At 45.9% G+C, this 18,172-nt stretch overlaps 1 protein-coding gene across 1 annotated transcript in view; it reads right to left on the bottom strand.

Moving 5' to 3' along the window:
- Positions 1 to 18,172, bottom strand: part of CLSPN (claspin) — a 503,683-nt gene that overhangs the window by 327,003 nt on the left and 158,508 nt on the right. The window contains exon 9 of the mRNA XM_069622600.1: positions 8,384 to 8,575. Within this exon, the coding sequence (XP_069478701.1) occupies positions 8,384 to 8,575 (192 nt within the window). The remainder of the gene's footprint in view (positions 1 to 8,383; positions 8,576 to 18,172) is intronic.

The following is an 18,172-nucleotide window of genomic DNA, read 5'->3' on the forward strand; positions in this document are numbered from 1 at the left end:
CTTTATTAGTAGTATCAGCACAATATCTTTATTTCATAGAATCACTAAACAAGAAGCCCGGTCATAATCAAGAAACAGATTGAGTGGATCCCTGGAGCTCCAATACATGGATGTATTTTCACAGAGACATCACATAAGGTGATATTCATATTGAGCGTTTAGATTATCTATTATTAACTTACATATAATTGATCATTAGAATCACTAACTAAGGGAACCTATACTGACAAGTGTTTAATTAATCTTTTACTGGATACTGAAGCATGAAGACTGTACCTATGTTTGAAAACCTCTGCTCCTGATGAAGGGATTGCAATTACCGAAATGAGTCAAGCTTTTCTTTGTTCTTTTAACAAATACAATTGTATTTTAAAAATGTATTTGGTGTTTAAACCTATTTTGCACAAATGTATGAATAAATGTATACAATAGACTGCATCTACTGAATGAATCAGCCAATATTTCCACTATAGAAACTTTTTTTATATGAATATGTTGTTACTTTGCATTTATATAGCACATTAGGTATCATTGGTATGATCTCAAAGCGCTGCTAGGTTGAACGCCCTCGGGAACCGTAGTTCAAGTCAGTAGAGAGAGAGTCATAAGGTGCGTGGGTGCACTGTATATGTGTGCAGCTGGTGGGGCATTTGCATGAACGAATATAATTCCATAACAGGTTACATTTTGACTGGCTATACTACCAGCTTATATAGTGTGCAGGGGACGGGAGTGTCCATCAACTAAGGACACTTAACTTTTTCCGAGATCCTGCTTTCCGCCACCACTATGGGGAATATTGCATAGCAGGTTCACCTCCCTAGTCTCACAAAGAAATGCTCCACCGGGAGAAGTGACCGAATCACACGATTGGTCACACTATATACATATAAACACATATGCATCCACAGTTGGGGTGCCTACTAGAGATCCCACAGGCCTCACTTTTAAAACAGTAAGGAATAGTTCAGCAATGAAACATGTAACCAGGTAAGAAAGTGAAAAGGAAATGGTTAAAAAGCAACGTAAAAGCAAAGGAAACAAGTTACCCCTGCTGTATAAAATAAGGCTCCTATTACTTGTAAATTCCTTCCCTGCTAAAATAGGCCTTCTGCCACTAAGTCACAAATTCCAAGAAAGTACCTGCTGCAGGGAGCAGGAAGACTGTAGACGTGAACAAGTGTTGGCAAATCCAAAAGGTAAATAGAATGCTCAAGTAGGGAAGAAACAAAGGCAAGTTAAAAAAAAATATGGGGTGGTGTCACACTTTACCGTGGGAATAAGAGCACACTTGGACCAAATTAACTCTTAACACAACCTTTAATTAAAATTCTGTTACTTAAATAAAAGGATATGGTAGGAAGACGTTTTTCATAAGTGTGTAGATCTTCCTCATCATACGAAATGAAGGAATCAGGAGAGTTAATTCCGGTGTGGGTTTTCCTCATTCGTCAATTCCTTACTGACTCACAACCTTCTTTTGCTTCAAAGGTCCAATGCAGTGTTTCTATCCCGTTTGCTAATCAGATAGATGTTCTTTCATCAGAGGGCTTCTGTTAAGGGATCTCCGTCTAATGAACTCGCCTTAAATGATCATAGTTGGTGATTAACGACCATCAACTAGTTGCGAGCCTTTTAGCTTTGTAGTTTGAACATTGCAGAGTATTTCAACTTGCTTGTAGCTCCGTCTTTATCACTCTTGGGATGTTTCAACAAGGTCCAAACACCCACCCCATCATTGGCAGACTCTCCTTCACGGCGTCTGCCGATTACTGCCCCGTATCCACTTAACAGGATGAATGGAAGTGTCAGCGTACTTTCTCTTCCCATACGCCGATAGGCCTCGCCTCCTCCGGCTTCCTACGATTCACTCTGCGGCTCCGACTGTCTATTTCACAGCTGACATCAGAGTCTTCTTCAGCTTTTCTTCTGCGAGTGCCTTGCCTTCAAACACTCAGCTGGCAGCAACTACGGGTCGATCAATCAGCTTCCTTATCTACTTAATTAACAACTGTTTACTGGGCACAACGTTCTCTATCCTTTATGTTACGGTGGAGCTCCGTTAATAAGCCCACTAGTAACAAACATTTTCTTCTTCTCCCTCAGCCGTTTCCTAGCAACAAAAAAAACCAAGACCCATTAAAGAAACCGATCTCAGCCAGGCAAAAGGTAGGTTCAGGACTTTGCGTCCATATAACTATGGTGGAAGGGGGTACAACTAGGTATGAGGCTTTCCGCCTTAACTAGAAACAACCTAGATTTGCTGGGCCTACTTACTTCAATGGTTGATTTTGATGCAGGGGGTCCAGGGGTGCCAGTACAGTTGTAGTTTGAGTTTGGAATTAGGTACGGCTAGGCTGCAGTGCCACACTCTGGGAAGACTGTTCCACATAACTTGCAACTGGGCTATCCGGGCACCTCAGGATTAAGAGCACTGCAGTCCTACAGGCTGACCAGACTGAGGGGGGCAGCAGCAAACACCCTGGTCAGAGGGCAGCAATCTAAGACCATGGTGCAAAACGGACACCTGCTCCAGAAAGGCCCTTTGTGATGGAGCTGCAGGACTGGTCTTGGCATAAACTGGCAACCTACTACGTTCAAAGCCGAAACCCTGATGAACTGATGCACCAGAGATGCACTGGATGAAGCTCTGCAGCCAATAGGATAGTTCGGGGGACAATTCGGAAAGTCTTCAGAGGGCAGAATCTTCACCCAGGGAATGGTTGCTCCCACCATCCCAAGAGTTGAAGCAACAATGAAGGTCTTCAGGGGAATCAATCCAGAGACATGGCTTAAACAGGACTTGGCTGGAGGCAATGCTGGATGTCTTCAGCAGGCTACAACTCTTCGTGGGTGTCTTGGCTCCAAATGATCTGCAGAACTCCTCAAATTCAAGCCAGGGCCCTTCAGCCCATCAGAAGTCGGGATCTGCACCAAACTGGCATGGGATCTCAAATCAGGGACAGCCTCTTGCCCCACATCTGTAACAGATATACTGCTGGCCAAAGAGTAGATTGGAACTACAGTCCCAGCCAAAGGCTTTGCCCGGAAAAGGGCTGGCCGTACATGGCATTTTCTGACTTGAGAAGGCAGGAAGATGGTCAAAGGACAGGGCAAAAAAATGAGTAGCATCCCCATTTTGAGCATGTCATACTGGCATGTGATGGCATGCAAATGTGCATGTGGGAAAAAACCTCTGATGCTACCGGGCTGTTTATGACATCGCAAAAGTAACAGAAATGTTACTAAAAGGGAAAGGGATAGAAAGTATCCGTGCAGCACCTCACTTTAAGGTAATGTGTGCTGCTTAAAACCAAGGAGCCTTCCAAAAGGAGAGAGTTCCCCTGCAGTGGTAGACTTGCTAACTGATCAGTGCCCCCAAAAGTTTAGCTGTGCAAGGAGAAAAAGGCTTTTGTCATAGATGGTCCTCATTTGCAGAGACTTCAGGAAGGTTTCTAAGGTTTTAATCCTTTTTGGTTCTCCAGTTTACAATAAAGATTTTTCAGATACGTCAGTGAAACGATAGAAAGGTTTTTCACGGTAGCACAGAGGCTGTAAAAGTAATTTGGGGTGTGACAATAGGGCGGCCCTTCAGTATCTAGTCTCCTTTGGCATGTCCTCCCTAACCCAGGCTTCCGTATACCCGCTTAGTGCTACAAAACTGTAACCTAATATTAAACAGTTGCCTTCAACTAATTAAGGTTCCCAAATACAGCAGCTATCTAAACTCCCTCAACAACTTTCTAACTTGGCCCTACACTACGGATGGTTAGTTCTACAGGTGAGGTATGATTGAGACCTTTTATCTTCAAGCCAGACAAGATCTTCTCAGTACTCTCCTCATCCCCCTGAACGCCTCAGTCCAACTCAACCATTCTCTCTCCTTCCCACATCTTCCTCCGTCTCTCCAAGGTTTCTAGTTTTCTACAAGCTACCTCAACCATAAGATGTTCTTGTCCCCCGATCTTTCTCCCCTCTCTGCACCATCACCACTCATCCTTCTCGCTCCACCAGAACCTCTCCCAGCACTCTTCCTGCTCCCCCAGCACTCTTCCTGATCCTCTCCAGACTAGTACTTTGCCCTCTCTGTACTACTCTCCTCACTAACTGCCCTTACGACATTTCTACCCTCTTCTTCCCCAAACTGCGGCATATGATGCCCTGCTCACATTTCCACAACACGCTCACTATTCTCACCCCCTCCCCACTTTGCTCCTGAAACCTTCTCACACCCCACTCCTACACCCCTCTCTACTAGCCACACTCTCCCTCTCACACCAACTAAACCACTCACTACCCTACACCCAACTCCCACACACCCCATCTCCACACTACTGGTACCGGTTTCTCAAGTCTCATCTGTACTAAGCTCCGACAGGGATTGGGCCTCATCTGCCCCACTATATGCCCATTTCACATATCTGTGGCCGGGCTGGTGCTGGTTTTAGCCTTAGTGAGGCATTGGTTTTGTTACTGGAGAAATGTACCCATTGCCTGAATTAGATAGGGCAAGCATCTTCCGTCTGTCCCCTAACCCTAGATAAGCGGCACACAAGCGCATACTAGGGCTTCACAACTCAGGAGGGCAAAGTTAACACGGCTGGAGGGAAATATAGACTGTACACATTGACAACAGTAAAATTAGTGAAGTTTTAGATATGTGTGTTCCATGTGTGATAAATGAGGATCCCACTCTTCTCCCCCCTCAACCGCCCCCCTCCCCCCACCCCCCGACACTGTCATGACCCTGACCCACTTCACTTACTGCCAATCATCAGGACAGGAATCAAATCCTATCGAAAATATTGAAAGAGTTCCATTGAGATCGGTGGAAGAAAAGCTGCAAAAATAAAATATTTACTCCCCAACAGGCGTGGCTCATTCCAAAGCATTCCTATGCCAGAGGGTCAAGTGCATAATCCCAGAAGATGCATCTCAGTAAGTCCCAGCCATTGACAGACCCCAGTCAGACACAGCAACGCATGAGGAGAAAATCGCAAGGCAGTGTTAGGGAGAATTCTCTGTTTAGGCTGAATTTCCCTACCTAGTGAGTCCCCCAGCAGCTCTGCTGGATTTCTGGGGTTTATTTTTTTTCTCCTGCCAAGAGTGAGACTCTTTTACCCTCACTCTTGGACATGTTGAACTGTGTTATCTTGGACAAACCTTGTGTTGAATGGGCTATGGGGTCTTTTACTCCATAGGGCCTCATGTATTTTTGTGATGTGGGTTACACAGCACCCTCTGTGCAGTAACCCAGGGGTGTCCTAGGGACTCCCCAACATAGACTCCATACCCTGGGACTGACTACTGTCTCCCAGGGCATGTAAATTCACCAAAGACTTTGCTAGTCTTGAATCCTGAACAGAACCAGTACAAACCATCATATTGTGGACGTACTGGCTGGGGCAATTCAATTGCCCCAGGGTCTGTTAGTCGAGGGGGCACGTCTCCGTCCCCCCTGATCGAGTTTTGGCTGGTGGCAGTGGAAACTACTTTTTATATTCGACCGCGAATATTTCCCTATGGGATTTCCCATTGTTTTAGGCTAACACATTTAATTATTTATTTACGGTAGCCTTAAACATACCGCCGGTTTATATATTTATTATTATAACTCCGGTCGGGTTATTTTGCCAAAACTTGATTCTAAAATGGCGTTGGTGTTCGCCTCTGTAACTCTGACCCAAAGTGGAGCCCTTTGTTCCACTTTTGGCGGGCTTCTCCACAGAAGCCCTCCAAAGTGGTGCCACTCTGTCTGGGGTACTTAGGAGGGGTGGAGGGGGATTTAGGCACCCTGGACTGAGTTACCTTGGTAACTCAAGTCGCACTCCGTCCTGATTGGCCCAAGTGGTGAGCCGCCCGGCTCACCACTTAGCATGTTTGAGTGACAGCTAGGCTGGGTGAATGGGGGTTTGCTGCATAAAAGCAGGGCTTTGGGGACTGGAACTTCAGAAGTCGCCACAGGACCAAGAATCCGACGAGGGAAGAGCTGAGCCGACCTGCTTCGACGACACCAACCGGTGGAGCCCTGCTGAACCGTCTCACCACTTTTCCCAACGACCGAGGAGAACTCTTAACGGAGTGGCTCCTTCCCTTGACTGGTGGGGACAACCAGTTTTCACCTTCTTTCCGCTCCTTCGGGGTATCTCGTGGCCGCCTTGCCTGTGCCAAGCACCCCGGCAACCGGAATACCACACTTTTACCCCCAAACCGCGAAAGTCGGTACAACCCTTTAACCGGAGGACTCCGCGGCTGGTTTCTTCCCGGGCAGTGCTACGACCTTCCTCTTCTGCTCTTCAGTGAGATTTTCTTCTCCCCTGACCGACGTCGAGCCTTGCTGTCACTGCCTGGAACAACTGCCACCGCTGGAGGATCCTTTCAGCTTAAGGTACCGTGTTCCGCCTGGCTTCCCTTGCCACCGACTGTACGGGGTAGATTTAGTCCCGGCTTTCGAACCTGGGAGTGCCTGGGACACTTTGGCTAAACTTTCTAAGCCACTCTAAACTCTTTCTAACTCTTTGCAAGACTTTGAATCCTAATAACAGTGTGATCGTGGGCACATTTTCGCTCCGGCTACTCTAAGAGTGGGCCCTGCCTAGTGACTTTTGCTCACCTGTGACTTTGTACTTCTTTGAGCCTATTGCAAGTGATCTGAACCTTAGAGTGGTGTGTTTAACCCTTTTTCTGCTTTTTCTATCCCTTCCTTGAATCTACTAGAGTGTCATCTAACGTTAAGCACTCACCTCTGTTTGAATTATGTGGTGTTAACTTAGAGTTGTCTAGATAGGAATAGGGGTTGAAACTACTTTCCTAATAACTGTGTTTGAAGTGTTTTGCTATATTTTGCTAGAGTGTTTTTAACTTATGTGTGGTTTAAAATAAATAACTATATACTTTTGAAACCAAGCTCTGGTCAGTGTTTGCTTGTGCTATTGTGTTTGAGTACCTATTGTGTATACTTTACATACTGCCTAACTCTTCTTGAGGGAAGTCTGACTGCTCAGCCACAGCTACCAGGTAAATCTGGGTGGTGCAGACTGCTACCAAGTGGGTTTACTGCTATACCTGTAGTCTTAAATCTTTTGCAGTGTTCCCCAAGGGAACTGCACAGGTTTCTGCCTAACAGGCAGTTCCAGGACCGCAGGCGATATTGTACTAATCTGCAAACAGGAGCGAGGGAACAAGCTACGCCTCCCATTTCAGATGGCACCCTGGACAATTAAAGGCAAAAAGTTACACAGCCACACAAGGAAGCTGCAATGTTAACATAAAGCCCCGGTTAGTTCTGAAAAGTTCATATGGGGTAGACTGACTGACCGTGATACAAAAGGAACAGAGAATGGACCAGAACACAAGATGGAAGGCAAAGCCAGTCTACACGAAAGGACCATGAAGAGGCTTCAACACTGGTCCAAGACAAGCCATCTAAGGAAGCAACTGGCCAAGACTTAAATGTGCAAATACCTCCATGCAGCACAGAGAAATCCAAATAGATTAGACCAAAGACCGTCAAAATGGCAAGACTACTTGAGTGTTAAGTAAACTTTACATATAATATATTTTAGTATGGTATAATTGGGATGTTATGAAGCAAATCCCCTGTGTAGCAGACATCCTACATCACAGCACACCGGATGTTTGTTTGTTAAAGAAGCAAATCCTGTTGGGTGAAGTCAGTTACACTGCACAGGCCAGGTGTCTATTTTCTATATCTCGCTGCCCCCCCCCCCCCCCTATCTACTCCAATGGCTGGGCACTCCGATATCAAATTGGATCCTTGCAATGCTATCACCTTCCTTATGTTTATTCTTTTTCATGCTGCCTCCATATTGTTTCTCAGATTCTGCATCACTACCTTTTCATATTTTGTTTCTGTTCAATCACCCTTCAGTTCTTGCCCTCTGCCAATATTCTCGCTGGCTCCATCCCAAGACCATTCATCTTAATCCAACAATTCTATTGCCCATTACACCCCTAGACCTCTGGCACCCCACACCCTACTATCTAGTTTCCAGGCTTGGACACATGAAGGGGCAGAGTGCCTATGTGCTTCTCTAATTGAATGAGGGGACAACTCAGGCCCCCTGAGGATTAATAAATACAGCTTTGGACTCACAAGCGGAGTCATTTGTTTATGAAGCGTCTCTCCTTCCCAAAGTGTGCATGGCGAAGACAGGCACTCATTCTCCAGTGAAAGAAGCACACCATTTTGACTGACCTGCTGTTTTAATATTTCAAGATGTGAGATGTGTGTCACTCGCAGAGCCATCAACGGGCCCCCCTTTTGAGATTGGGTGACATGTGCCAGTGTTTAAAGACCAATGAAAGACTACTTCATGCTCTGCTCCTGAATCCAAGAGTAACAAATCTGCCTACACCATACCTGGCTTTCCATGAGTACTTTCTTCTAGAGTTTCTGCAGCAATGGTCACTGGCACCAAGTCCAGTTTCAGCTCCTCGTTCCCAGAGGCACTTATTTCTTTACGGACAACATTCAGATTCATCTTGCGCTCCATTTTAGGCTTGGTTTTAGTTAGCGAGTGCTTCATGAAACGTTGCTTTAACGCTTCAAGTTCTGTTGAAAAAAACATTAGAAAATCAGAGTTTAAAGCAAACAACAAGTGAATGGTAATCTGAAAAGCAGTTATATGACTGGTGTACCACTCTAGAGTACACTATTGTTTGCTCTGAAGCAGCTTCACAGCAAATCGAGACGTAGATAGAGCGGTTTAAGACTATACCAGATTTACTATTAAGGAATGCGCTGCAATGGGTTTTGAAAATCCTGTTTTAGAATTGTAATCACCACACACTGCATTAAGGTCATAATTAGTGCAGTGAAAGAAAGCCAATATGTTTACCAGCCCTGAAGTAGAATGCCAGCTGTCAGACAACACATACAGGACAGACATTTGATTTGAACGTTATGTGATTGTTAACTTTACCACTCCTACCTGGATTAGCTTCGCTATTGCCACACCATTGAGAGATCTTACCTCTTTACCTACATAAACTGACGATCATTCAATGTAGTGCGGTGCAATGCCACACCAAGGATGCACCTCAAAAAGGCACTTAAGAATTGTTAAAAATTGCAGAAATTATTAACTCCTTAAAGAGGGGTGAGACATGCATCTTCTCCTGTGTTCCCGACTCAGAGAAAAACAAGTTACTTACCCCAGGTAGCGTTCTTTCGACTGGATGTTCCTCCCACGTATTCCTCATCTTTGATATTTCCAATATCCACCTTCGCTGCTCATTTTTTCAGCAGGGGGCACTGTGCATCGTTGCCTGTCAACTCGATGACCCTCGGAGGCCTCCGTCTCAATGTCGACGTCACAGAAGCTATATGTAGCACACGCGGCGCCCGTTGGCTTCAGTTCTGTTTTTACGAGTGAAGGATTTATCTTGTACCCGACGGTTAGTCCTCCTGAGAGAGCGCGGACTGTAATCGCAAGGGAAATTCTATTGCGGGGTAGGATATGAGGGGCGATAAGGAATACGTGGGAGGAACATGCAGTCGAAAGAACGTTACCAGGGGTAAGTAATTTGTTCTTTGAATGGATTGTTCCCTCCCACGTATTCCTCCTCTGATACACTCCCAAAGCAGTTTATAGTATTTGGAGGAGTTTTCATGGATGTGTGAGGAACGGAATGCAACACTGCTTTGGCAAATTAGGTTTCCTGACCTGAGAAAGTCTCTAAACTATAATCTTTAGTGAAGGTGTGTACAGACGACCAAGTGGCAGCCGCACATATTTCCTGAATTGGTACTCCCCTCTGTAAAGCAGAGGAAGTTGCAATGCCTCTGGGTTGAATGAGCCCTTAGGCCTTCTGGAGGATCTTTTCAAGTCGGTTTGTAGCATTCTGATATAGCCAATATAATCCATCTGGAGTGTGTTTGGTTGGTAATAGCCATACCAAATTTGTGACCTGAATAGCCCACAAATAATTGGTCATCCTAGATATGTAAAAGCTCAGTGCACGTTTAGGGTCAAGCCTGTGCAGTCTCTCCTCTTCCTTCTTAGGGTGTGGAGAAGGATAAAAAGATGGTAAAGTTATCTTTTGTGCGAGATAAAACTCAGACAATTTTGGGTAGGAAAGTGCGTTTTACTTTCAACATCACTTTGTCTTTGTAAAAGACAGTGTAAAGATGCTTGCAGAATAAAACCTGTAGCTCACTCACCCTTTGGGCAGATGTAATAGCTACTAAAAAGATGATTTTTAGGGTTAGTAGCCTTAAAGGACAGGAGTGTAATGGCTAGAAAGGAGCCCCCATCATAAACTTACACTAATTTGAGATCCCAAACTGGGACTTGAAAAGGAACTGAAAGGAAAACATTTGTCAGACTCTTTAAAAATGGTATTAAGTATTTTAAAAAAATAAACTTCCGAAATGAGCTTAAAAACAAAGCGCCGCCATGTATCCCTTGATGGTACCAATTTGGAGCCCCAGATTGGCAAGATATAATAAAATAAAAAAACACCATGTGTATATTACATGTAAATGGGTCAACATTCTTATCTCTACACCAGCTGCAGAACGTTCTCCAACGGCAGCGGTAAAAAGGATTTATTGCTGGCCTTCTGGCCGAAAGCAAAATCTCCATTACGTTGTCCGGGAGGACGCAATCCTTGCATCTCAGCCTCTCAGAAACCATGCGTGAAGGCCGAGCGTCCGGCTATCCGGATGGAGAACCCGACCCTCCTCTTGCAAGTGAAGGTCCTCTCTTTGTGGAAGGCGTATTGGAGGGCAGATGGACATGTCCAGAAGGTCCAGGTACCACGTTCTCCTGGCACAATCCGGAGCCACTAAGATCATGGATTTCCTGAACTTTTTCAAGCTCCCGATTACACGAGGTATGACGGGGACTGGATGAAATGTATACAGGAATGGAAATTCCCAGTCCACCACAAACGAGTCTCCTAGAGCTCCTCTTGGGGGAAATTGGAGCAGTACAGCTCGCACTTTTGGTTGGCACCGGTTGCGAACAGATCCACTTGAGGGGTTCCCAAAAGGGCAAAGATCTCTTGAAGGACTTCCTGAGCTACTTCCCACTCGTGGGAGACTGTGCTCTGCCTGCTCAGTGTCCGCCATCGTGTTCTTTCTGGCTAGGTGTACTGCCGACAGATTCCTTCTTGTATTTCCCAGAACCAGAGCTGTATTGCCTCTCTGCACAGTGGTAGTGACCCTACACCACCTCTTGTTGAGGTAGTACATGGCCACTGTGTATGTACAGAAGGCAGAAAGGCCTTCAGCGCTAATCTGATTGCCCTCAGCTCTAAAAGGTTGATATGTAGTTTGGACTCCGATGGAGACCAACGACCGCTGATTGCAAGATCATTGATGTGGGCTCCCCACCCTAGGCGTCCGTCAGTACTGTTGTCTCCGGCCATGATTGCCAAAATGGTTCTCCTTTCAAGATGTTCTCCTAACAGGCCCACCATTGAAGGTCCTGTAAGACTCTGCTCAGGTTTTGTATCAGGCCTGATTTTGAATATTTATTACGCGCACCAGGCAGAATAAACTGTATTCGGGGGCAGATGTTAACTATGGTTTGTACCTTGATTAACATGTAGCGACTGATATAGATCACCCAGGTTCACTTAAATAGAAAGTTTTTTAGTGCTTTTCTAAAGCTTTTCAATGATGGACAAGAACGGATAGTCAATGGTAGTTGGTTCCATACCTTTGGGCCAAATACCGAGAACCTCCCATCTCCCTTTGAGAGCCGTTTAGTCCGGGGTATGGATCCTGGCACTCAAATATTTTGGTGCATGATCCTAGAATCACTTATGCATAAGGTAGGCTATCTTATATTTCACCCGGTCCTCCACCATCAACCAGTGGAGAGCTCTACACGAAGCTGACACATGGTCTCTTTTTCTTAAGTGGCCAATTAACCTAACTTCCACATTCTGGGCCCTTTGCATCTGACATATTTCCTGAGAATTTGGACCACTGAGTCCTGAGAGCCCATTGGAGAGATCTCATTCTCGGGCAAGTCTCTGGCACCAGAAGAATGCAGGATACCATGAGGCCGAGCAACCACAGAAAATCACAGGCCGGTAGATGCTGGGCATTCTGGAATTTAGTCACCATCTGCAGAATGTCTTGAGCCCTCGCCACTGGTGGCAAGGCTTTTCCCAGGTATGCATCCAGGACTGCCCCAATGACTTGGAGTCTTCCTGATGGTATCATGTGGGACTTCTTGAAGATGAGGGAAAAGCCCAGTCTGAAGGGAGTGGCGGGTGTAGCCACGATGTTCCAAGGCCTGTTCTGGGAAACTGGCCCTGATCAGCCAATCGTCTAGGCAGGGATAAACGTTAAATCCCCATTCTTGAGACTTGCTGCCACAACCACCATCAGTTTGGTGAACACCCTCGGGGCAGAGGTCAGCCCAAATGGCAGAACTCGAAACGGACCATGAGAAACGCCAACAGCGAACCTCCGGTACTGTGTGCTTGTGATGGATCGGCACATGAAATTAAGCATCCTGAAGGTCCAATGATGATATCCAATCCTGACGCTGGAAGGCCAGAAGGATCTGAGAAAGGGTTACCATCTTGAACTTTTCCTTCCTGAGGAACTTGTTCAAGTCTCTTTATCCTCTGTCCTTTTTGGGGATTAGAAAATACGGGGAGTACCAGCCCTTGTTCCTCTCCGCTACAGGTGCTGGTTCTAGAGCACCTTTCTCTTCCAGGGCTAGTTTCTCCTGCCCAAGGAGCGGATCTGATACTTTCGAAGAGTTGTTCCGATGGATGACTGAGGTTTTTGCAGAAAAGGTAGGCAATAACCTTGGCCAACTGTTTCCAATGCCCATGATGCATCTGCAGTAATAGCCTGCCATTCTGTCAGATACTGTGACAGTCTGCCCCCCCACTGCAGTTTTGTGAATCAAGTCCTCAAAAAGGTTTTGGGGCAGCTGATGAAGTGGCTGAAGGTAAGGCAGCTGCTGCGGTTGCAGTCTTAGTACTTCTTCCCCGTCCACCGCAGGGGAATCCTTTGTCCTCATTGAGCTGGATGTCCTCTGCCCCTCCAAAATGTGGATTAGTGACGAAAGGACCTACCCCTCCAGGGTGTGCTTGTCGGGATTTGGCTGCTGCCTCAGAAGTTTGATGCTTCTCCAAAATCTCAACAGCCTTGCTTCCTAATAAATGAGTGCTGTCAAAGGGCATGTTGAGAAATCTGGATTGTATATCTGGGGCAAACCCTGACTTTCTCAACCAGGCAAACCTGCGCATCACTGTACTTGCCGCCCTAGCTCTGCTGATACGGTCAGCAGAGTCGAGACCAGTCTGGAGGGATTCGCACATCGCATCTTTCCCATCCTTGACAATATTTAAAAACCCATCTCGCTCTTCCCCTGTGGGGATATGGGTAACCGCCATGGAAATGCACTGCCAAAGGGTGTGAATAAACCTCGCTAACGTGCACGTAGTATTAGCCCATTTCAAGGCCATACTCCCAGCCGAAAAAAACATTTTGGGCCAGGGCGTGGCAACGCTTGTCATCCTTATCTGGAGGGATTGTAGGATAGGCATTCTGCCTACTGGTGGAGGTGGCAGCTTGAACACCAGACGATCTCATGTTGGATGTTTGAACAAGTATAAAGGATCAGAGCTTGAAACTCTGTATTTTGAAGTTAACTTCTTGTTGGCAGCCGGAATAACCTCAAGTGCCTCCCAGTTCATAGCTACACACCTTTGTAAGGCATGATGGAAAGGCACAATTGGGTCCTCTTGTGACACCCGTCCAAAAAGTCAGTTGAATAGTCTTGCTCAAAGACTGGAATTGGTCTCGTCCAACCCATATACTCCATAACTCTTGACATCAATTGCCTGTGTGTCACTTCTGCATGGTCACTGGGTTCCAACTCTACCTCTGGTGAGGTGTCTAACCCACTAGCATCATGCAGGGATTCTTGTAAGTTTTTTAGTTCTTGAATCCTCCGAGATTAATGCCTCAGGCACTGATGGTGTTCCATACTGTAACCCAAAAGGTCTGGCTTCATCAGAAGATTCCTCTGCATCCTCAGAAGAGAGGGACTTGAAATAGTCAGACCTGGGCAAAGGAGCATATATTTTCGCCATTGGAGTAGATGTCATTAGTGGTCAAAGGAACCGAAATCGTCGTGACTGTCGACGGCTTCGACACATGATGCGTCGAAGCGTAGATGGCTTCTCAAATTATCAGTGCTGATGACACACCTTTCGACCCCGACTGTCAAGTTTTTCGGCGTCCACGACCCAGTCATCGAGGGGACTTTTCCTCGACTCGAGGGCTCCTTCGACCGCTCTCGAGGGGTCTTGCCCACCAGGTCCAAAGATACACGGCTCTTGTGCTAAAGAGGTCTTTCGACCGGAGCATGGCTTTTGGGTGTAGTCGAGGGGGACAAGGCCACGTTCTCAAACACCTTTAACATTTGTCATCTTAACTCTTCCCACTGGGCCAGTGAGGCAGATTTAGTGGGGCAACATTCCAGTGAGGAACTGGAAGACGAGCAAGATGACGATCTATGGTGCCGTTTCTTTCCATGTCTAGACGAGTGGTGTGAACCACTACGTGATAGCTTTTTGCGACGAGGAGAAACTGGACTTGTCCGAAGTTTCGTTTTTCAACAAAGTCGAAGGGGATTCTTTGGGTCCTACCTGCTGCAAGCTTCCCTCCAAGCTCTGAGGGCTTTCGATTTCATAGACAGGCAGTCCTCTCACTCAGGTGACAGATGAGTCGACCCCAGACACCATAAGACAGATCCTATGGGGGTCCATAACATCTTCGCACCACAGTCACAGCATTTCTTAAAACCTGACTTGAGAGTGGAAGACACCGAAGACTAAGCCATTCTTCACAAATTCACACGAAGAATAATGATTTTACTCAAAGAAACTACCAAAGATTTTCCTCTCAAGGAACGAAGCGTACTGTATCCAAAGAGTAAGCCCAGAAAAACTGAACTGAATCCAACGGGTGCCGTGCGTGCTACATATACCTTCAGTGACGTCGACAGACGGAGGCCTCCGAGTGACATCAAGTCGATAGGCATCGACGCACAGCGCTCCCTGCTGAAAACGAAATTTCCGAAGCAGCAAAGCAGGATAGTGGAAATATCAAAGATAAGGAATACGTGGGCGGACACAATCCATTCGAAAGAGGCATTTACCTGAAATGTTTTGAATCATGTCAAAGGGCAAAACATCACAAATCTGGGCTTAAATTTCCATTGACTAAGCATTTAGCGGAGATCAAGCACAAGAGAACTTTGGGACTGTGAAGGCATCATGAGTCAGACACAAACAACGGGTTCAAGTTTTCTTAAAATGTATTTTAACGGTCAGGATGGATTAAGGCCGAACTTGCCCCATGTTAAGGTGGGATTTCCCTATGTGAAGGCATCATGAAGCAAGACACAGACTTCAAGTTCAAATAAAAGAAATCTTTTAACTTAAACGTCAGGATGGTTGCTAACTTGCCCCATACTAAAGGGGTGGGGGAGGTGGGTGTTCCCTTCCTGAACAAAACAAAGGAATGTCTGAGTCAAAGAGTTCAACTTTAAAATCCATCTGTGTCCAAAACCTATTCTTGCCCTCACAATTAACGCTAACCAATGTGAAGGGATGTTACTAACAAAATAAACAGTGTTCAACTCAAAGTCTGATCTTCATTCCACTCTCAGCTTTCTTTCAGTGTCCCTTCCCCAAATGCAATAAAGTCCCACAAAAAGTATCAAGATTACCTTCTTCACATTCAAGGCCACACAGTTCCAAATAATCCTTGGGGTCCCTTCATCAAGTCCCAAGCAACCCAGTTCACAAAGTAAAGGGGTCTTGAGGTTTCGCCCTCATGACAACATGTACTGTAACTATCATTGCCGATCTGATTTGCAGTCATTCCTGGTAGGCCATATGTAACTGTGCCATTCTACTCAAACTGCCCCATTGAATTGATCTGTGCCTCTGTTGTGCGCTATATCCAACGGTGTCATTCTAGCTGGATTGCCCCCATTGATGCATGCCATATCTAATTTGCAGTATTGCAACTGGCCTGATCTAGACCCAAATGCTTTTCTGTGCTTCATACCCAAGTGCATCGCGGCCTCCTGCACTCCCAACTAGCAAATTTGTGGCTATTAAGTGCGCATGCCACCAATTACTCTGAACTACCGATATTGTATTTTAGGTCATACACTATGAATAGGGTGCTGTATGTACTAGTTGCACCACAGGTTCCAAGTGCCCGATTTACCTACTGCCCAGTTACTCCTCGCTTAACATTAGCCTGAGCGCCTTAGTTCCTCATCGAATACCAAGGCAGCACCTCACTATGTATGTGCCCTACATAATGCACCATATACTACTGATACGCTGCACCTTACTAACGCAAGCCCGGACCCTGCCAAGCTATAGCAGGGACATACTAACGTTGCACACTAAGGTACCGATTCATATGACCAAAATGTCCTGTGAAACACCTACCATGAGTCTTAGCTGCCCGCCGCCAGCGTGTATTCCTCCTACCTTCCTGACCCCGACTCAGCACTAGTACCACTCCCGCCTCTACTGTGTTCCCACCTCACCCTTACCTGAACTCGCCAGCCTTATGGTTGGAACACTTTGCTACCAAACCTACAACCAACCAACCCTGCGCCTTGCATCTTAAGACCTTCAGATTAGGGTCCAGATTCCCATTTTCAGTCCCACAAGTAAATAACCACACCCCTATTGCCAAAAAACCTTGTTCAAACATACAGACATCCTTAAGACAACAACGCCCAAGAACACCATACCAATGGTTCCTTTTACCACCAACTACTCGAACCCCCGACAAAGCCACCCCTATTAAGGGTGCATTAATCAACGCAAGGTAAATCTCTGCACATGCTCTGGCACTGTAGACTACAACACAGTTCAGGACCTAGATTCTTAGCCATTACTGAGACCTGGCTACACGCAGCTCCCTCCCCTCTCCCTCCCCAGACTCACCAATCCAAAGGCTGCAGCGTCTTTATCTCTAGAAGCTCTTTAGGCCTTAGACCTATTGCAAATCAGCATATCCCATCAGCTGAATTACTGTCCATCAGGATTCCTACATCAGCCACTCAAACCATTACCATACACCACCTCTACAGGCCACCTGGACCAATTTTCCCCTTTGCAGAAGACATTACCTCCCTCCTATCAGCCAATACTAAGCCTAACTCACAAATAATTTTATTAGGTGACCTTCATCTTGGCTTCCAAGATGCCAAGGACCACAAAGCGCTAGACATTGCTAGCACTATAACAGATTTGGGTTTCACCCATCGCATCCATGAACCCATCCACATTAAGGGAAGAACCCTCGATTGGCTGGTTGATCTTAACTGCAGCAATATAGTGTCTAATTCACCATGTGCTTGGTCAGATCATCACATAACTCATCAAATCTGACATCCTCTGTCCCAACCTAAACATTGCACCATCTATTAGCACGAGAAGCAAAAAGGACATAACGAGTGAGAAACTGCTCCCCCTAATACTACCTATACTAAATAATGCCACTGATTTGTGTACTGACCCCACGGCACTAGTCGATGTCTATAATCAAACTATACTTAAAGCCATTAATTCCATAGCCCCAATGAAATTACGAAAACCCAAACCACGTGCACACCTCTACTCTTGGTTCACGCCACAGCTTAGAATACTACGCAAGGAGAAAAGAACTGCAGGAGCCCGATGGAAAAGCCTACCTTCTGCCGTAAATAAGGACAGCCTTACACTAGCATCCTTGAATTACAAAGAGGCAATCTTCCAAGCCAAAAGACACTTCTAACAATTGGATCTCACAAGCTAATCCTTAAAGAACTTGAATCACCATCAGCTCCCCCACGATATACCTGTGTCAAAGATAGCATATGGGGTGCCAATATTCAAAGTGCACTCCAAGATAAAATCACGCTACAAACCAAAATTAATACCAAAAAAAGCTGTATATCCAGGAACTCACGACGTAGTATTCCTACCAGAGGCGCTGACCCCTACAAGCATACGTACAAACCTTTTAACTTCTCGCCACCAAAAAGGTAGAAAACATCCTCAAACTTAAACCCTCCAACTGTCAGGGTGACGCATGCCCAGGCCCCATCATTGAGGAGGCTTCTAATGATATCGCACCATTCATCAACGCCCC

The sequence above is a fragment of the Ambystoma mexicanum genome, chromosome 11 (assembly GCF_040938575.1).
Source record: "Ambystoma mexicanum isolate Mex_15411 chromosome 11, UKY_AmexF1_1, whole genome shotgun sequence".
In the NCBI taxonomy this organism is placed as follows: Eukaryota; Metazoa; Chordata; class Amphibia; order Caudata; family Ambystomatidae; genus Ambystoma; species Ambystoma mexicanum.